Genomic DNA, 21,354 nt, shown 5'->3' on the forward strand with positions numbered 1-21,354 from the left:
AGCTTCTTTCTACATTGTAGCTATAGACTCTAAAATGTGTTTGTTAGCTATTTAGTGACTGACACTAAGAAGTTCATCCAACAAAGGGTGTACTTGTAGGCTCCAACAGTAAACAAATTGTTTTTAGACAGCAGCACACATAAGTTTGCCTCAAAAAGATGCTATCTACAAAAAAATTTCTTTGTAGAAAAGATAAATCAAATACGTACATGTAAGGCTTTCTTGTAAGTACTCGGAGTACGACCATTAAAACATATTTAAGCCCGCAGTCTTAGAATAGTTGAAACATGTAGTTTACTGTATCACTGAATAAACTTGACTTACATGTAGATGAATTGATACAAAGCATTGCGTAGTTCTCTCATGGGACAAAAAACAGTTTTGAATTATTTCAGATGGGGACAGGACTGCATTTACATGGTCTATGCATTATCTATACTATAGTCATGGGGACAGAACCCAGTTTGGGGACAGGACCACATGATCTATGCATTATCTGTATTGTAGTCATGGGGACAGAACCCAGTTTGGGGACAGGACTACATGATCTATGCATTATCTATACTGTAGTCATGGGGACAGAACCCAGTTTGAGGATAGGACCACATGATCTATGCATTATCTGTACTGTAGTCATGGGGACAGAACCCAGTTTGGGGACAGGACTACATGATCTATGCATTATCTATACTGTAGTCATGGGGACAGAACCCAGTTTGAGGATAGGACCACATGATCTATGTATACTGTAGTCATGTACATGTAGTTGACTTTGATAACCTGTCTAGTAATAGCTAAATCTGTAACTCCCATAGCATGCATAGACTGTACGATCCGTCGTGTTGTTCAGCCCCATCAGACTTCTTGTATGCTGGCTGATAGCTTAGCATGAACCATAGAATTCATACAAGTAGCAAATTGTACACCCCAAATAAATCACCACATTGAAGTTCCAGTGTAATATACAAGGTGATGATAGGTGATAGCCCAATGTGATTAAAGTAACACCTGTAAACTCTTCAACAAGTGTTATATGGTAAGATACATGTACAGTACATATAGTTGTGCGTATAGCTATTCTGTGCATGGTGGATGTTTCTAGGCAATCCTTGTATGCTGAGTAGTTGTTGAACTAAACATGGAAAATACTTGGTCTTTATACTACAATAAATGTATGTATCATGGAAACAGTAACATTGTTACAGCTAAAATGATGTTGGCCTGGTGTTTCACTCATGTAACATGACATTTTTTACACACCCTCAGACAGCAGAACTTCTAATGCAATTTAAGAAACAATTACATAGGTGCAATGTACAGTTGGGATGTAGAAGTAGTCAAGTTGAAATGTTGATTATCAGTTAGAAAATAAACAATTGAAGTCCTTAAAATCATCAAGTCCATGTATAATGTTTTCATTAGAAGTCTGTTTTTACTGCACTGTAAAAGAATAGCAATGCGTATCAGTGTTCAATGTGATTGGGTAAAGGATCCTGCGGTGATTATTGCGTCTCTGTTATTGTTAGTTTCCAGATAAAATATGTCTATATTTGTGTCAAAACAGTAATGTCCCATGAGTTAAACACCAAGCCTACACCATTTTAGCTGTATAAAGTCCAAATTTTTTTTATTCGGCTTGAACGAGTTCATTTGACGAAATCTGACAACCAAGCATACCTGACGTACGAGAATTTAGTTCATATGTCGACTCGACGGTATTTGAAAAGGTAAATTAATAGAGGAAGTATTACAATTGAGTGAATAAGTTGTATATTGAGAGCTACTTACATTGTAGTATTAGAAAATCTACCAGTAAAAATACATTAACGTGATCATGTGAGATGTGCATGACTGCTATTAATGTATTGTATAGTATATCAGTATACTAGATGGATAATTGTCAAAGGAATCAGACTCATTTTTAATTTAATTTTTATGAAAATCTTTTTTGTTATAATTTTTAATAGACCACTATTAGACCATTGATAAAATGTAATCATTAATTATTAACACTTTTCCTTTCGGTATTTTTTTGTATTTAGCATTATCTCTTGTGTAAATAGATTATCTGGTATTATTTCTTTTGTAAATCGATCTCTACCACATTATTTCTTGAGTAATACAATAATCTTTACGGCCCCGGATATGGGTTTTGCGGACTGAGGTTGTACAGCGAAATTGCTCGACTTTAGGAGGCCCGTTAGCAGTACTACCGAGGTCCGCAAAACCCATATCCGGGCCGTAAAGGTTTTATCATATACCCCCATGTATTGTGGCATAAAATATTCATAAAATGTACATGAAAACTGAAAAGAAACAACATAAGTATTCAGGTCTACAGTATGAATTGTAATTATAAAATGTGTACATGTACATGTATATTGACACTGAAAAATTGCACTGATTTATGTGGATAATTTATCAGAAAAAGAGCCATATTTGATCGCCAGTTGCCATGGTTTTTGCATTCATTACATATACTTTATGTATCCAATTATTATGTCATGAGAATATGGAATGTATATGTAGGCTTTTGTTACACACATTCTGTAGGCTCGTATTTAGTTGCATGTTTTGAACAAACACACAAAATAAACACTGATACGAGGGTATTTAAGTGATGCGCGCACTGACAAGTAACAAGTCTTCTTTTTTTTTAGCCTAATATAAAGTGTCCCCATGTACAAATGTTACATGTAATGTACATGTAAACGTAATACTGTAACCACATTCAATCTTCGATGTTGGAAATCGTAACCTCATTTTAGGTTTAAATATTAAAATGGCTACTAGTGAAATACAAGACATGTTAGGGGTAAAGCGAGAACAAAATCCACACACGGTTGAATTCTTGGCTATTTTGTTCAATGCATAAATACGATTGTACTTTCTTTCTTTATGTACATGTTTCAGTTGTGTGTCGATTTGCCTGGGGACAGTTACCGTGATAAAAGAAGTGGGGTCAAACCACTAGGTCAGATGGACAAACATTAATCCGTACTTATGTTATTAAAATCAAACTTAATCAGATTTACGATTGAGTTCTGTCAGAGCCTAGAAGCAAGAGATGATGAATTGTATTGCGCTGGTTAGTTGGAATAGAAATTTATATTAAAATAGATTATGATCAGACTTGCAGAGTTTAACACAATTCTATTCAGGTGAACCCATTTTAGGAAAGGATTGACTTTTCGGATGTTTCAACGATTTAGAGTTGTCGCCTCAAGTAAAGAAATGGTTTGGATAATGGAACAGCAGTGTTTGTAGTATTTGTGAAAGTTACTTGTAGAACCCTGGTATTAAACACAGGAGAGAAATGCAATAACACTTGCATAGATTTCAATATATATATGTACATTGTATAGTGTACTACATGTAGGTGTACCCAGAGCACATACATTTGTGTTTCTGCTGAATCAATGAAATATGTCTCTTGGACAGTGCTGTAAAAGGAGTTAAAAACCTAGTTCAGATTATGGTACAATAACTACACATTCGATAGTTTTTTTATTAACTCACACATATATTTCCAATATCATGTTCTTTGTTTTTAATTCAAAAGTACAAAATCATCGCTAGGCTACCAATTTTGTTACTTTTGAGTCCAGAAGTTGAACATGAGTTGAATCTGTGTTTGTCTTCTAATACCATCAAACTGACTGACAGCGACATACATGTACAATGTAGTAGACATACCAATAGAATGCACTAAGACATACTGTACAGTAAAATCCATTCACTGCTTATATCTCTATTTACTGTAACCAAAAACAGTGGTTTGCCACAATGACCACATGTTGACAATTTCAACAAGGCTGTGTATCTACAGAGTTAGAAGTCTAACATGTGTACATACAGACTGTTTGTATTCAGCAAACATAGCCTACCTTTCAACTATTTTCTCGATTTGTATTACCAGTGATATAGTGAGAGGGGAATTTGAAATTTGGAAATATGTATTGTTTGAAACTTGTAAATTATAATGTGGGGCCTTCAAAAGGTACAATGTACACTCTAGAGGTATTGTTAGGAGACAATATGAATCTGTTGACACTTGTAATCATTTGTGTGATTATTAAAGTACAGTTGGGTATGCTTGCCAATCGCTGGGAACCTTTACTTACTGGGTTTCACATGGCCTGTAGCTTTGAAAAGATATACCTGCAAGTGCATGTACAAATGTAGCCCAGAGATTTGGCTATCTATAAACTTGACAGTTCTGTAGAAGCACACCTACAGAACCCATTCAGAATACTGTAGTGTAATAAGAAGTACGACACCATCCAATCAGAATGCATCTTTGCAAAGGCACTATCCAATGAGAATGCATCTGTGCAAAGGCAATATCCAATGAGAATGTATCTGTGCAAAGGCACTATCCAATGAGAATGTATCTGTGCAAAGGCACTGTCCAATGAGAATGTATCTGTGCAAAGGCACTGTCCAATCAGAATGTATCTGTGCAAAGGCACTGTCCAATCAGAATGTTGGAGTAAATGAAAATGATAGAGCCTAATCAAGATGTGGAAGTACAGGTAATGGGATGATACATGCAGATACAAACATGTACATGTATAGTAACAAATATATCCTATCATATAGTACATGCCATGTATGATGTGTACTGTATATGTACCATGTATACATTGTATGTATGTATATACATGTAGTAGAGCAGATAACATCAACAATTACATTGTAACTGTACATGTGTATGTAGATACAGACATTCCTGCCATGCTATCAGCCAGCAATCATTAAGAAGCACAGATTAAGAAGCCTGATACAGTGATAGGGCTGAACAACACAACCTGATATAGCTTTAGTACAGTCTAATGCATGTACATGTACATGTATCTGTTATTCTGTTGTCAATAGCAACACTAACACTACATTGTTTAACAGTATGACCTGTTGTTCAGTATTAGCAATCTCTGAAGTTACATGTAAGTGTTAATTTTAAAGATAAGTCAATGTTTACTAGTGGAGGACTCACTAATGTGATGGCCTATGATAAAGGTACATTGTAATGACTGTTAATACTGTTATGAAATACACCCATTTAGTAAATACATGTAGCTAGGCTATTAGTGTGTTCCCAGTACATGTAGGTATGAGTTTGACAGAATGAAAAACTGTGCTACATTTGTATAATGGTGTCTGATGATGTATTTCATCATTAAAAGTTAAAAAGTATTTATAAGTTAACAGTTAAACTAATCTACAGTGAAGTAAAAGTACTTGGACTGATAATCACCTCACAAGAAAACCTATTTATTGACATTTTGCTCCATGACAACAAATATTTGACTTTTATTAGTATTGTACATTTGTATATTACAGTGGTGGTCTCGTCCTATACCTGTTGACGTTTTCTACACTCACTACCCTCTCCATGTACATTTGTACATGTAGAGTCAAAATGACAAATTTTACCAAAAATCTAGCTACATGTAAATCTCCTGCTGGGGAAAGGCAGAACAGTCTGCTGCATTTAGTCAAAATGAAATAAACCATTTAAATGTATTGCAACTCCACGCAGACATTCAGGTGCCAATGTTTTTCTTAGTATTGAACACCCGATGAAGGGAGCCTAAAATGTCCTTTGTGGTGTTCATGTGATGTCTGTATGGTGGCATGTGTAGTTCATTTCACTTGGACAAAATGTAGCTAGAAACTGTACTCATTCAATCTTGCTATCTTAAAGTGTAGCACATGCAGTTTCTTATTGGTTTCTGTGTGGTTGTATCAAACAGAAAAGCCAAACGGTATTGTTAATCATAGACCCTCCACCCTCTGGTGGAGGGTCTATGGTTAAATTCGCTGTATCTATTTACTGTAACTAACAACATTGGTCTTCTACGATGACTGCATGTTGACAATTTCAACATGGCTACTTGCGGTACATAATTCACAGATCTTTTATTAGTTCTACATAGTGTGCATTGTAGGAAAGTTATCAATGTGGCTACAACAATACTCATATGCGTTTGCAAAGTATGGGTTACTTTTAATACTTCAACAGGATATGCATGTAATTTCCATCAGTAAGAATTCTTATTAAGATCTTTTGTACATCTTAGTCGACTTTTATTTTGTTTTCACTGACTTTCAGGGGATTATTCATACAAAGAAATGGATACCCAATATAATCCAAGGAATTTCAAATAAACCGAAAAACCAAACACCAGTAAAAGTACATGTTGTATAAAATAATCCCTGGCAGGAACAAAAGTAATCCTAAATAAATCATAATGCAGATGGGTTTTTTCTCCCAGTGCAATAATAATCCTCCCACCACCCCAGTATACATGTATACATGTATATCATAGACATTTAAACTTTTGACACACTACAAACAATTGATACTTTATGAAAGCAAAGACTGAAGCGTTCGTCCACACCTGTGGATTTGTTCACCAGTCTGATGTTCTGGGTTGGTCACATGACTTCATCATGTAAATTATCAATGATAATACAGTAGCCTACCCAGATCTATGTGCTTGTGTCATTATATTTACATGTATCCATCCGTACTTAAAACAAAAAGTTAACATTTTCTTGTGCACTTGAGGCATTTCTTAGGCAAGAAAACACTTTCAATGGCTATTGTCATATTAAAGCCTGTGCGCTACTACAATTGAGTATACAAATACAAAGGGATTACATTCTAGACAGACCAATACATTGAAAACTTCCTTTCATGCCCCTCAGGCAGTTCTGTCGCAGGTAGAAATATTTGCAGGTAACCCTGGAGTCAGGCATTGTTGTTACTATATTGTGTTGATTTCTGCAAGATAGACTAAAGGGGTACTGTCAAAAGGTAGTATACATGTAGATTGATTTCTTTATCAAATACAGTGCTACATGTTCAGAATAATAGTTTTTACACACACACTGTGCTATACAGTAGCCTGTGTTAACAAAAGTGGATGACTTACTAGAAGGTCAAGAGTTTTTTCCCATGGGCAAGTCACGCAAGGGGTATTTTAGTAACTTGTAATTACCTTGTTTTATTTTTCACATAAACAGTAAAATTAAAAAGAGTACAAGCAGAATTTGATGTTTGTTGTACCAATAAAGGGGAATTGCAATTTTCATATTTTCTACCTAACCTGTTAAAATGTACCATTTTCTAAATCGGCAGGTACATGTACCAATTTGGTAGTCTAGATGCAATGTCTATTAGTCTATGTGCCATGGACTACAATGTACATGTACTGATAATTTTGTAGTCTAGATACTAGTAAAATGTTTGGTAGTCTACATGTATGTGCCATGGACTACTGCTAATTTGGTGATCTAGTATACAGTGTGCAGTATAGTCTATGTGTCCTGGACTACTGTTAATTTGGTATGCTACATGTACATGTAGCTGCAAAGTTTAGTGGTCTGTGTCGTGGACTACTGCTAATTTGGTAATCTAGATGCAAAGTTTACCAGTAGTGGTCTGTGTCGTGGACGACTGCTAATTTGGTAATCTAGATACAATGTTTAGTAGTCTATGTCACACTACTGCTAATTTGGTAGTCTAGATACAATGTTTAGTAGTCTATGATATGTACTGGACTATTGCTAATTTGGTAGTCTAGATACAATGTTTAGTAGTCTATGTCACACTACTGCTAATTTGGTAGTCTAGATACAATGTTTAGTAGTCTATGATGTGTACTGGACTATTGCTAATTAGGTATTCTAGGTGCAATGTTTAGTAGTCTATGATGTGTACTGGACTATTGCTAATTAGGTATTCTAGGTGCAATGTTTAGTAGTCTATGATGTGTACTGGACTATTGCTAATTTGGTAGTCTAGATACAATGTTTAGTAGTCTATGATGTGTACTGGACTATTGCTAATTAGGTATTCTAGGTGCAATGTTTAGTAGTCTATGATGTGTACTGGACTATTGCTAATTTGGTAGTCTAGATACAATGTTTAGTAGTCTATGATGTGTACTGGACTATTGCTAATTAGGTATTCTAGGTGCAATGTTTAGTTGTCTATGATGTGTACTGGACTATTGCTAATTAGGTATTCTAGGTGCAATGTTTAGTTGTCTATGATGTGTACTGGACTATTGCTAATTAGGTATTCTAGGTGCAATGTTTAGTAGTCTATGATGTGTACTGGACTATTGCTAATTAGGTATTCTAGGTGCAATGTTTAGTAGTCTATGATGTGTACTGGACTATTGCTAATTAGGTATTGTAGGTGCAATGTTTAGTAGTCTATGATGTGTACTGGACTATTGCTAATTAGGTATTCTAGGTGCAATGTTTAGTAGTCTATGATGTGTACTGGACTATTGCTAATTAGGTATTCTAGGTGCAATGTTTAGTAGTCTATGATGTGTACTGGACTATTGCTAATTAGGTATTCTAGGTGCAATGTTTAGTAGTCTATGATGTGTACTGGACTATTGCTAATTAGGTATTCTAGGTGCAATGTTTAGTAGTCTATGATGTGTACTGGACTATTGCTAATTAGGTATTCTAGGTGCAATGTTTAGTAGTCTATGATGTGTACTGGACTATTGCTGATTAGGTATTCTAGGTGCAATGTTTAGTAGTCTATGATGTGTACTGGACTATTGCTGATTAGGTAGTCTAGATACAATGTTTAGTAGTCTATGATGTGTACTGGACTATTGCTGATTAGGTATTCTAGGTGCAATGTTTAGTAGTCTATGATGTGTACTGGACTATTGCTAATTAGGTATTGTAGGTGCAATGTTTAGTAGTCTATGATGTGTACTGGACTATTGCTAATTAGGTATTCTAGGTGCAATGTTTAGTAGTCTGTGTAATATTCAGATGGTTATAGAATGTAAGACAGCCTCTGTAAAAATCTGTTCATACATGTATTTTAATGATTTGAATTCTCCTAACTCTGTCTTTTCTTTCTTTATTCCATTTCCAGGTGATTCAGAATGCTGATATTCGTGGACTATGACAGCAGAGGGTTCATCTGATACACTTACAGCATCAGGACGTATTATTGCTCATAATCCTCACCTCCTCTTTGAGGGCTCACCACAAAGAAACACTGATCCAAACACTGACCAAGAACCTGATGATGAGGGAAAAAGCACTTTGTTAAGTCGACGACGAACGCCTGTCAAATCGTACGATGCATACAGGATGTCAGGAGAATATGACGATGACGACCGGGATCCAATGATAGAAGATAGTTTGGATTTAAAACTGACAGAAAGATTTGAGAATGTTGATGATTCAGGAATTCAAAGGGATTCTCTCGATGGTAGTGGAGTAGATAAAAGTAATAATTTCAATGAACAAGAAAATTTAGATCCTAATATGCAGCCAGATGATCCCGCTGAGACAATGGATGTAGACCAGAATAGTCCTAGCAAGGATAATGTAGCATTTTTTGAAGAACGAGGGAGACAGGGATCACATGAAAGTAGGCGAGGTAGTGCTCAAAGGAGTGATCCTAGTCCAGGAACACAGAGTAAAGGTTCAGGAAACTCACGCAATGGAAGTGGGAATAGCAGTGGCCTTCCTCCTCGTGGTCCTTCTGCAGGGAAGAGGGGCAAAAGTGGCATTGGAAACGGCTCTCCTGGAAGTAGACAAGGGAGTAGAGGAGGCAGTGCCCCTAGAGGACCTCAAGAATCATTCCCTGGTGGGCGCCAGGGTTCCTCTAGAAGCAGAAGTGGCAGCAGACTTCCTCAAAGTAATCCTGGCAGTAGACATGGAAGTGGTAACCAGGAGAGGCTTGGAAGTAGGGAAAGAGAAAGGTATCCTCCAGTGGGAAGTACCGGGATGGAAGATCCACAAATGGATGGATATCCACCAAATAATCAAAATTATGACAGGAACATGTTGTATGATGATGATGAAGAAGAGGACGAAGATGAAGAGGAATATAGAAACCCGATTACAAGCAATAATGACTATGACAATGAATCTGAAGAAGAGGAACGATATCAGGCTGAAGTCAAACGACGTCTTGAACAATCTTTGGCTGACGTCCGCAAAATGGAAGAAGCCGCAAAGGCTGCTGAGCAGGAATCAGATGATGAAGAAGAAGCAGCAGAGGAAGACCAGAATTTGAATGAACCAATGGTTGCCGATTCTTTAGATGTCGACGTAAATGACAGGAGAGATACACAATCAGGTGCAAGGTTCATTGAGCAACCAACTCCAAGAAGGGAAGATGATATTGGAGTACCTCAAGAGCGCAGTGATCCAGAAGAGGAACAGTTCTATGGAGTCCCAAGAAAGTTTTCTGGGCAATCAAAGGGTCGCCTTGGGTCATCAACTCTACCAAGGAGTGCTGATTCTTCCAAGAAACAAAGTTACATTAGAGAACAGAACCAAGCCAGAATTGCCAAGTATGGGGAACAGGTAGACCCTAAACCGGACCTTGACCCAACTTCGGACGATCCAGCAGTAGAAGAAGAAGTTAGGGTGGAATATATCTCTGAAGATAGTGACAATGACGAGGAACACTTTGTTGATGAAAAAGGAAGTCCTATAGATAATCAAGGAAGGCCTTTAAATCACACAAATAGTGCGACATCTCTCACTTTAAGTGAAAAAAGGAGACAATTTGTTCTGAAATCCAGACTTCCAAAACCTCCAAGTCATCCAAATTCTGGTGATTTACCAAGGAGAAAATATAGTGGGTCAAGAGATAGTGCTAGGGGAAATGTAGAAAGTGCTCGGAAAAAATCTGGATCATCCAGCAGGCGTGAAGTTACTCCCAGTGCATCTTCTTTGAAGCAAAAGCCAATACCAGAACAATACCATAATACAAGGCCAGATTATAATGTACCACCTCCTTCACAGGAGAAGATATCACCACCTAGATCAGTTGTAGAGCAACAACCTCCCCCACAACAAGTTGTTCCACCCCAACAAGATTATGAAGCTCCTCAATTAATGCAACAGACACCCCCAGTTGTGAATCAGATCCCACAACATTTCCAAACATCACCCTTGCAACAAGTACCACAGTCAACCCCACAACAGCATTATCAACAATCACCACCACAAGTTCTACAACCATCCCCTCAACAACAGTTTGTACCTTCACCTCCACAGCATCAGCAACAACAACCATTTCAGCAGTTCCCACAGGGCATGCAACAACAGTTTCAACCACCACCACAACAACAGTTTCAGCAACAACAACAACAGCAACCATACTGGCAACCTGCACCCTATCAGCAGCAACCACCTGACCCACAGTTGCAGCAGTACAGACCTGTACCTCAACCATATCAACAACCAGCTCAGTTCCCGCAACAGTCCCAGTTTGCACAGCCTAATCCTGCTTACCAACAGCAAGACCAATACTATCAAAATCCACAAACTTCACCCCAGAATTTCCAAGGATATGGGCCTCCTCCACAAAGCTTTCCCCAACAGCAGTTTGATCCCAGGTTTCAACAATCACCACAGAGACATCCTAGTTTTGATGATCCAAGTTACAATGTGATGCAGAGACAAGAAGAATTTGACCGCCGAGGAAGACAACATGGTCCTCCTCCACAGCAGTGGCAGTTACACCCTGGACAACAAGGATATCAAACGGAAGAACCTGAGGATATGTATCAAGAAGAAATGCCAGATCATTATAGAGGCAGTGTTCCAGTACAGGACAGTGCTACATCTCACAATGATGGCAGAGGGAACCGTCCCAAAAAATACAAAACTCCTTCCCCTGCAAAACCTCCTGGACCTAATTTCATTGATATGAACAAAAGTAATTTGAAAAGAGAACCACAGAGAAAAACATATGGTGAAATTCACTCAAAAAAGATGGTTACACCACCTTTAAATCCTCACCAGCCACTTCCAAACATCTCCAGAGAGAGCTCATCTGATGTTGATCCTGAGTCTGTGTGGGCTCACAGATCTAAACATTTGCAAATCACAAAATCGGGACAGAAACCACGAAACAATAAGAAACCACAACAGGAACCTTGGACAAAACAGCTTGTGGCTGAACAACGAGGTTCTGTTCCAATCAGAACTCAATCAGAATCAGCGCTGAATCCTCAGAAAAAAATGGCTCCCGTAAATCCTTCACCAAGAACAAACCCGCAGAAAGTTAACCTTGATATAAATGTGAACATTAAAAGACTTGATCAGAGTCAAGAAATTGATCCAGAAAACATGGATATTGATGTCCAAGTGACGCCACGACCGGATCATTATCGGAATTACGACAATCCGTACATGAATCCTAATGTGCGAGAACCACCACCTCAAAACTTTGGACAGCCTGCGTATAACCGACATGCTCGGCATGGAAGTGGACCAACATATGCTATGGGTAATGTACCTCCCCATGTACGTAGATACTCAGAAGACACTGATAATTACATGTCACCAAGGTATGCTGATCCTGGAGAACTTAGTTACAATGGCGTACAGAACGCACATGATTTTTACGAAGAAACTCCACGGTTATCGTACACACATCCAATGGACCAACATGTTAGCAGTCCTTATACGGTGCTTCCAAATATCCCTCCTAGAGGTAAGTATCAACTTATTGAACTTAATTTTTAGCACCCTCCCCTTACTTGGGTTGGTGCCCAGGGAGCAACTAAGGACAAAAGACCTTTGAAACTTCAGTCAAGTATACATGTATGTCCTGTACTCTCTCACAGCCCTCATTGGCTTCTCTAAATTGACTGTTTACTGTCCAATCGTCTTATATTCTTCTCTTGCATTGAACTTGCTAAGTCAGTGGTTTCTCTAGTTCAATTGGGAAGAACCATACTAGAAGATATGACTAGTTGTTGGGTCAAATGTAAAATCAGACAATTTAGTGAAGCCAATGAAGGATGCAAGAAAGTCTAGTATTTGTCCGTGTATTATTGGATATAACCCCTCAGATGATTTTAAGTTTTACTTCTCCAAGTTCCTGGGTCAACAAAATAATCAACCACTAGTCATATAGAATAAAGTATGAGGATTGGGGTAGGTGGTGGAGGGGTGGGTGGGTGGGTGTGTTATATCTCATGTGAAGACTTTGTGTATGTGTGTACATGTACATGTCCAGCTAGGTGCCAACTTCTTTGAAATCAGATGTTCTCACTCAAATTATCTCAATAATTTATTTGATTTAAAAACCACACAAACACCTGGAAGGGTAGAAAAGTAGTACATTCCTATAATTTAATCAAGTCTCAAAAGTACATATATACTTCAATTAATGTCATAAGCAATTAAGTCCATAAGTATAGGACTTGTTAGAATAGTCTCCAACGTTAATAATTATGTACGAAACACAACAGCAAATACCACCTGTCCTGCAACGTATGTTTTGTCATCAGTTTAAATCGTTGGACATTAATCATTGTGTTTACTTCATAATTTGCTGTAACAGAGTATCAACCGGAGTTCAGTTTTGTGAAAATTTAATAAATATAATCAAATTTTAGACCAAAAGTTCACAAAGAATCAATTTTTCTTTGAGAACAATGTTTAAGTAAAGTTAAAGTTTAGATTTGCTTCAAAAGTAACTGTGACTGTTTAAAAAAAGTACAGATAAGATTTAGATTTGCTTCAAAAGTAACTGCGACTGTTTAAAAACAAGTACAGGTAAAATTTAGATTTGCTTCAAAAGTAACTGCGACTCTTTTAAAACAAGTACAGGTAAAATTCAGATTTGCTTCAAAAGTAACTGTGACTGTTTAAAAAAAAAGTACTGGTAAAATTTAGATTTGCTTCAAAAGCAACTGCGACTGTTTTAAAACAAGTACAGGTAACATTTAGATTTGTTTCAAAAGTAACTGCGACTTTTTTTGTTTTAAAAAAATGTTATCCATATTTTTTACTGAAAGGGAGCAAAGGTACTGCTATTTATCTTTGCTGCAATTCTGTATGCCTAAGGAACCCAGCAAAGTTATTTCTACCAATTCTGCATAACGTGACCTCTAATCGGATGAGTTAATACACTTTGAGAAGAGTATAATTTTAAAGAAATTATGACTAATAAAAATATTTCCATAGTTCTAGGTAAATATCTTAAACACAGCATTTCAACATGTCAGCACCACCTCAAAGTTTAATTGTTCCATATACATGACGATGTACAACATACCGCCAACATTATTTCTGAAATGTACTCTTTTTCCCCCCATTTTTTCTATTGTAGTCTGTGCTGTCTTATTAGTGACTAGATTTGTGTAGTTTAGCTTAATTCTGTTTACATTTGTTGTTTGTTTCATCTCTGCGTGCTTTTGATAACCCCCCACTGATATGTTATGTGTACTAAATAACTAAATGTGATTTCAGATGACAGGAGTGTGAGGACTAGTCAGGAGGGAGGTTACTTGGCGAGGTTACAGAAAAAACACCAACAACCACAATATAAACAGTACACTATGAAGGATTACAGGAACCTGAAGACAGAAATTAGACTTGGTGGACTAGGACCTGATAGTGAATTGATTCAAGAGAAAGTAAGTCTGCGTACAACATACATTTAATGTGTAGTTTGTGAGGGATATTTACATATAAAGGCTTTGACCCCTGTAGTCAGATGCATTGCAACTTGGTTCAAGTGTCCAACACTATGTACTCTGTCATACATATTTACGTATAAAGGCTTTGATCCTTGCATTGCAACTTGGTTCAAGTGTCCAACACTATGTACTCTGTCATACATATTTACGTATAAAGGCTTTGACCTCTGTAGTCAGTTGCATTGCAACTTGGTTCAAGTGTCCAACACTATGTACATGTACTCTGTCATACATATTTAAGTATAAAGGCTTTGACCCCTGTAGTCAGTTGCATTGCAACTTGGTTCAAGTGTCCAACACTGTGTACTCTGTCATACATATTTACGTATAAAGGCTTTCACCCCTTGTATTCAGTTGCATTGCAACTTGGTTCAAGTGTCTAACACTATGAATTCAGTTATACACATGAACTCACATTGCCCTCACTAACTTATTGAGATTTTTTGTCTTGAACACAAACTGATTTATTCTCGGCAAGTGATAGACTGACATTTTGTCTTCTTCTTTTTATCCCCATAGCAAGACAAAGTTAATAGAGCAAGAGAATATGCTAGACAAGTTGGGCAACAAAACAGACGAGTGTTGAATCAGCAAAGGCCCAAAGTTCAACAACCTGGAGAGGTTCAGGACCCGAATGATTTACATTCTAAACGACATGTTGTAAGTCTTGTTCCTTGTTTGTTGTTTGATTCACAAGAATGTGGGTCAATTTTTTGCACTGTTTTGTTGTGTTTTGTTGTGTTTTGTTGTAATTTGTGGTGTCATGTTAAGATAGTCATTGTCCTTTTTCCAAAGAGTACAAGTGATGGGAAGGAATGATCATTTTGAGATGTTTATCAGTGAATAGAATGGAATGGAATACAATACAATAGAATACAATAGAATATAATAGAATACAATAGAATACAATAGAATACAATAGAATACAATAGAATACAATACAATACAATACAATATAATAGAATACAATAGAATACAATAGAATGGAATAGAATGAAATGTCATATGTAGTAACTTACTCAATGAAACATCAGTGAAAATTCTTGTCAAATAAGGTGAAGTTTGAGTTGTCATGCAAAATTAATAGCCAATTCTTCAACATTTTAATATAGTTTTTTCAATAACTTGTTTTGTTACAGTGCCATCTTGTAAGTTAGACACGTGTGTGTGAATTGTAGCTCTGAGCTGTAAAATATATATTATATTGACAATTATGAAAGTTATTGAAATATGTAAATGCATGTATAGGTACATGTACAAATGTACCTTGAGTGAAACCCATCAATCCATACATACCCTTCTCACCAAATGCTTCTTCTTTGCTGTTTATGTGGAGCTTTTTTTGTAGCAAACTGTCTCTGAAACTAGTTTCATATATATATATATATATATATTAGTCTAATTTACTTTGTAATGTGGTCATTGGAATGAGAAATACTGTCTGATTCAAGTAGTTAATCCTGTTTCCAAACTTGAAGATTTTTGTGAAATACATGTAGAGAAGACTGTGCCCCCTCCCCACCTCATTCAAAACACCCCCTCATTCATGTCAGATTACAATGAACTACCTCCCGTCCACCCATTTCAAGTCAGACAAAAGTGTAACCACCCTGAAAGTCACACATCACTGAGCTACCCCCTCTACCCCACCCCCTCAAGTGAAACAACAGTGAATACTCCACTTTCCAGAAGTCTGCTCTAATGTTCCATATCTCCACCTACCAATCATGCTACTATGATTTAAAAACAAAACAAAAAAAAACACTGCAACACCGTTGTTCCAATCTAGTGAAGGATTTTTTAATGTGTTATGTAAGAGATACATTTATGTGTACTGTTAGAGTGATAGGTTTATTATAGTTATGCCCATATTCTTTGCTTAAAGGGGCACAAGCTGAGTTTAGGTGTGTTTGAACATAGTTTATGCTGCATATTCATAAGGTACTCGCAGTATTTTACTTACTGGAGTATACTTAACCATCACTTGCAACTGACTGAACTCAAACCTGGTATTAAGATATGACCCCTAAACGATCTGATGACGTAATTTATCATACGTATCAAAAATGGTCAAGAAATTCGTACTATGCAATCAGCTGTTTTAACGATGCCAGAAGACAATTGTAATGTTATAGAAGGTGTGCATCGACATTAAAACGTTATCAAATAGTTGAATCGAGGTTATTATGTATGTGTTTTCACTTGAGTGACAAAAACTATAAACTCAGCTTGTGCCTCTTTAAGTATTTTAAGTTATTTATAGCATCACACCAGACCAATTTGTACTCCCATGTTTTCTAGGTCTTCTTCTCATAGGGACACAGTTTATACGGGGTAAGTGGAAACATTACAGTCACATTAAGTGTTGTGTTAGTCTACTACGTTCATACTCCAAAATCTCAAAATCTAAACAAGAACTAAAAAAAATACGATCCTATTTCTAATCTCCTAACTGTTTGATATTTTGTTGAATGTTACTTGGAAAACAAAAAGGTCAGGTTGGTCTGGTTGTGTACTTTATTTATTCTCTTGCTTTCTTAGTCGCTGAAAAATTAATGTATGTGATCGTTCTTGGTACTTTATTTTTAATATTTATTTATCGTACATGTTTATGTCGTTTATTTATATATGTATGTCTTCATTTTCTAAAGCTTTGCTATATTTCAATGTTTATATGCTTTGCTAAACAGTGTCTGAAGAAAAGATTCTTAGGTTTGAAAAATCAGTACATGGGTGTGCGTCATTGCGCAGCTGCAATAAAAACAAAAGAAACTAGGTGATCTGACACTAGGGGTGTAGTTTTCATGCAATGGGTGATTCTATACATTACATGTGTATTTTGCTGGTTGCCAAAACACTGACTAGTTGGCCCTAATACACAACATGACTCAACACGTTAACCTCCCCCACTGCCACCACCACCCCCACTATATGAATGAATTTATTGAACAAGATTTTGATCATATTCTATAGAAAGGGGTCTATATGTACCTTACAAAATGACAGTTTTAGGGTAATGAAATAGACTTGCTAAAAAACAACCCACAGGTTAGATGTGACAAGACAGGTCTGTCTTTCTAATAGTGTATATCATAAAGTGAGGAGGCTGGAGGATGTCATCCGTCTGCCCCCCCCCCCCCCCCCCCCACCCTGTTTCACCAAAGTACAAGGAAACTAATTGATAAAAATCCTCATATAAAAAAAAAACAAGAAAGAAAACAAAATGAAAAAGCAAGCAAAGAATTGCAAGGAAGTTTATATTTAGTTTACTAGTTTCTACCAGTATCTAGCTGTCTGTTTTTTATTTTGTAAATTTATATTACTAAGTAGGGGTATAAGCCATATGAACTGTAATACAGATTTACACCCCCCCCCCCTCCCAGCAGCCATGACACTGTGTTACTTCACCTCCTGTGCACCAACCAGTGTGCCCTCTAAGCTAATTTGACGTGCCACGGACGCACACAAAATTTAGTGTTCCCCTATCTCTTTCTATGTGGTGACTCACAAGAAATCCCAGTTTTTATCATTTTGACTCACAACAACAAAATTTGGCTATCATTAGAGGGCACACTGGCACCAACGTCTACCCTTGTCAAACCATATCTTCTTATAGAAAGTAATGCAAGCATTGATGTGTGTGTGTAGAACTATGAACTGTTTGTTGTTCTCACTAATAACAAATTTATGTGTGAATATCGCTTCTTCCAGGCTTTGGTTTATTCTAAATATGTTCCTAAACCTAAAGGAAAGATCTCTTCCTCCAGATCAACATCTGTTTCTGAAGAGATACAAAGTCCTGGCCGTAGAGCTGTGGTTAGTCTACTTGATGCTCAGAAGTTGTTAATTTCCACAATACTGCCCTCAGTGTCCAGTGATCAAATTCTTTTGTTTTTATTCTGAGACTGGCTTGAGGTTGGATTTTGCATATTTGTTTGTGGGGGAGAGTTTCAGTAAAAAAAAGAAAGGATATGATCATTTGATCTCTAGAGGGCATCTATTGTGGAATAATAACATTATAATGCATGGAAATAGGAAAATGTGGATAAAATGAATATTTTGGCTTCTGTACCAGTTTATATCATGTAAGATTGTCTTGATGTTGTGTATGCATGCATGTTTGCAGTGTTAAGTAAATAACTATGATAAAGTAGTTTTGTGTATTTTCAGTGTACCCCTCCTAACACAATCCAATGCATCACTGATTTGTACCAACTGTATACTGCCCTCACAGTTTGGTTTTTATTTCCTCCTTACTTTGACTCCATACCACATACTGATCATAATGTCCTAACAAACTAAATGTCTACATGTACCCCTCTAATATGGCAAACCCGTTCCATGTATGATCTCACCTCATCCGAAATTATTTGAGTTTAATTTCTCCATTTTTTGTAAACTCGATCTTTTTTGCATTTAACTCCAAATCAAAACAGTTTAATGAGAGTAAAAACAGTTACAAAAATGAATGTAATGTAAAATTATCATTGTTTGAAATGATGTACTAAAAGTAAAACAATCATATATATACACTAAATTGTGGAAGTGCATTAGCTCTTTGATGTCTGTGGTTTGTGTCATGCATTACATTAGTTTAAAGGGGAACATCACTCCATTGAATACATTAATTCTGTTGCCTCCCATCATGCAATAGCCCATGGCAAAGGTACCCTATAAATGCACAAAATAAACTTGACGTTTCTCTGAAATCACAAGTAATTGTGGGTGATGTAAAATCATGAAATGACTCTCCGGAACCCATGATATTTTATGAAAATGTCTCTATTTCCGTGAGTGGTGTTTCCCTTTAAAAGAATGTCTTGATGTGTTAGAGGGGTTCACTGCATTGTTGGTATTGTTGTAGTGATGCTTTGTATGGACTAGGAGTACTTAGAGAAGTAAATTTGGTGTAAACTTGTATAGAAGTGAACTTTCTATAATATTAGAAGAGAAATGAACATATAGTAGAGTTGTTAACTTGATATAATACTAGTACATGTCGTACAATGTGTAGTCTAGTTTCCTATACATGTTACGATCATGATAATCACCTCCACCCACGGGATAGTGATCGTAGAGAACATCAACAGGTATAGGAACTAGACTATACAATGTCTAAACTGCTAAGTAGGCAAATTGTCAATGTGAAATGTTTTAGAATTTAAAAATTATTAACGTTAGTTGTTCGTTTTAGAATAGACATCTTGTTAGTTTCAAGATGTACGACATAAGACAGTAAGAATCTATTATTGCAAACCATGTTTAGACTGTAAGGTATGTCGTGTCACTCCATGCTCTGCCCTCTCTGGGAAGAGTTGACCGATGTTTAGGGGTGCCCGTCACGGTGTGTGTGTACCTTACAGACTAAACCATATTATGATTGCGACAATATAATCTACATTTGAAAATTTACAATCAACTGAAATACTTATGAATGAATGACCAGCACTCCTGTAAGACTAGTGAGAACACTAAAACATTGAAAAATAGAATCTAAGCAAATATTAGATATTCCATAGTGCAGTATGTTATACAGTATGTGAGTGTATGACAAGTTAATTTTTTTTAAATAATTTATTTGTGATTTTTTTAAAAGAATGATTATGATGCGTATGATTGTATGATGATAACAAATCAAAAACTAACGTCATTTGGTCTAATCTAATCCCTAACGATGAAATGTCCAGCTTATAATTTTTTTAAAATTTGTTTGAATTCAAATATGCACTGTAATAGTGCACTGCATTGTTAAATATCATGCATGGCTTACAGTGAATGCATGGCTTGCACCGACTACATACACCAAATCACGCTTCGATAAAATGCATGTCAGTATTTATAATGCAGAGAGACATTATATTGAATGATTCACACATTTTTCTTAAAATTATAAATCAATGGTGTACTGGCATCACATGGTGAAAAGCAGATGGTAGTTAGAAAATATAAATTATAGATAATGTTATGCTCATTTTATCCGTAAAAATATCTTTTAAATTAAGAAAGGTAGCTTATATGCAGTGCATGGATTACCATGGCAACAAAGCAATACATACATTCACACTCTTTTATTACCAGGCTCCAATAAGATCTTTATAGCCTAAAGTAAAGAGTTGTATTCATCAAATTTTAATGCTCTAAGGGGTCTTGTGCTGTTAAGGCATGGCTAAGGAGCCTTGTTATATAATATATATTTTATCATAAATTGATTTTCACAACTGTAAGCTAAGAAGCCTTGATATACATACATTGGTATTCACAATACACTGTACTTGTATATGTCAAATGTAAAGCTCTAAGGGGTCTTCCTGTGCTATTGGGGTATGGCTAAGGAGTCATATATAATTCTCACAAGTTAAGGAGTCTTATTTTTATAACTAGAATAGCATCTTTTCAAAAATATTCATCACATTTTAGCTCTCCATATGTTCATATTTCTATATTTCTATATTAATAACTGTGAATCTGTGACAGGATTCACTTGATCCTAGTACCACTTATATCATTATGTATTACAACAACAAGCAAAATCATCCCACCCCTCTCCCCACCCCACCCTATCTGTACCTGACCCAACCCAACCACACCCCATCACTTCCTGAAATTACGGTCAATTTACAGGAAAATAGCGTCATTATTATATGTATATGTTTTACAAAAAAAAATGTTTGGTTGTGTACACATCGTACAGTCATTTGTACTCTGTACAGTGAAGTGTTTGAAAAAGTTCTTTTACATGTAAACAGAAAATGAAATTTTTTAATTAACATATTACATAATAAATTTGTGAAATAGAGTGACAGTTATGATGGATGTCAAGTTATATTTCTTTTGAAGTTTAAATGTG

General features: G+C 36.3%; 1 protein-coding gene across 2 annotated transcripts in view; it reads left to right on the forward strand.

Moving 5' to 3' along the window:
- The window catches only part of LOC144440050 (uncharacterized), a 29,196-nt gene that overhangs the window by 2,526 nt on the left and 5,316 nt on the right, over positions 1-21,354 (forward strand). The window contains exons 2-5 of one of the 2 annotated variants that reach the window (XM_078129281.1): positions 8,921-12,511; positions 14,278-14,444; positions 15,027-15,167; positions 18,219-18,323. In XM_078129281.1, the coding sequence (XP_077985407.1) occupies positions 8,950-12,511; positions 14,278-14,444; positions 15,027-15,167; positions 18,219-18,323 (3,975 nt within the window). In that variant the 5' untranslated portion in view covers positions 8,921-8,949. The remainder of the gene's footprint in view (positions 1-8,920; positions 12,512-14,277; positions 14,445-15,026; positions 15,168-18,218; positions 18,324-21,354) is intronic. The other variant, XM_078129282.1, reaches the window with a different exon arrangement.

This window comes from Glandiceps talaboti, chromosome 9 (assembly GCF_964340395.1).
Source record: "Glandiceps talaboti chromosome 9, keGlaTala1.1, whole genome shotgun sequence".
NCBI lineage: Eukaryota > Metazoa > Hemichordata > Enteropneusta > Spengelidae > Glandiceps > Glandiceps talaboti.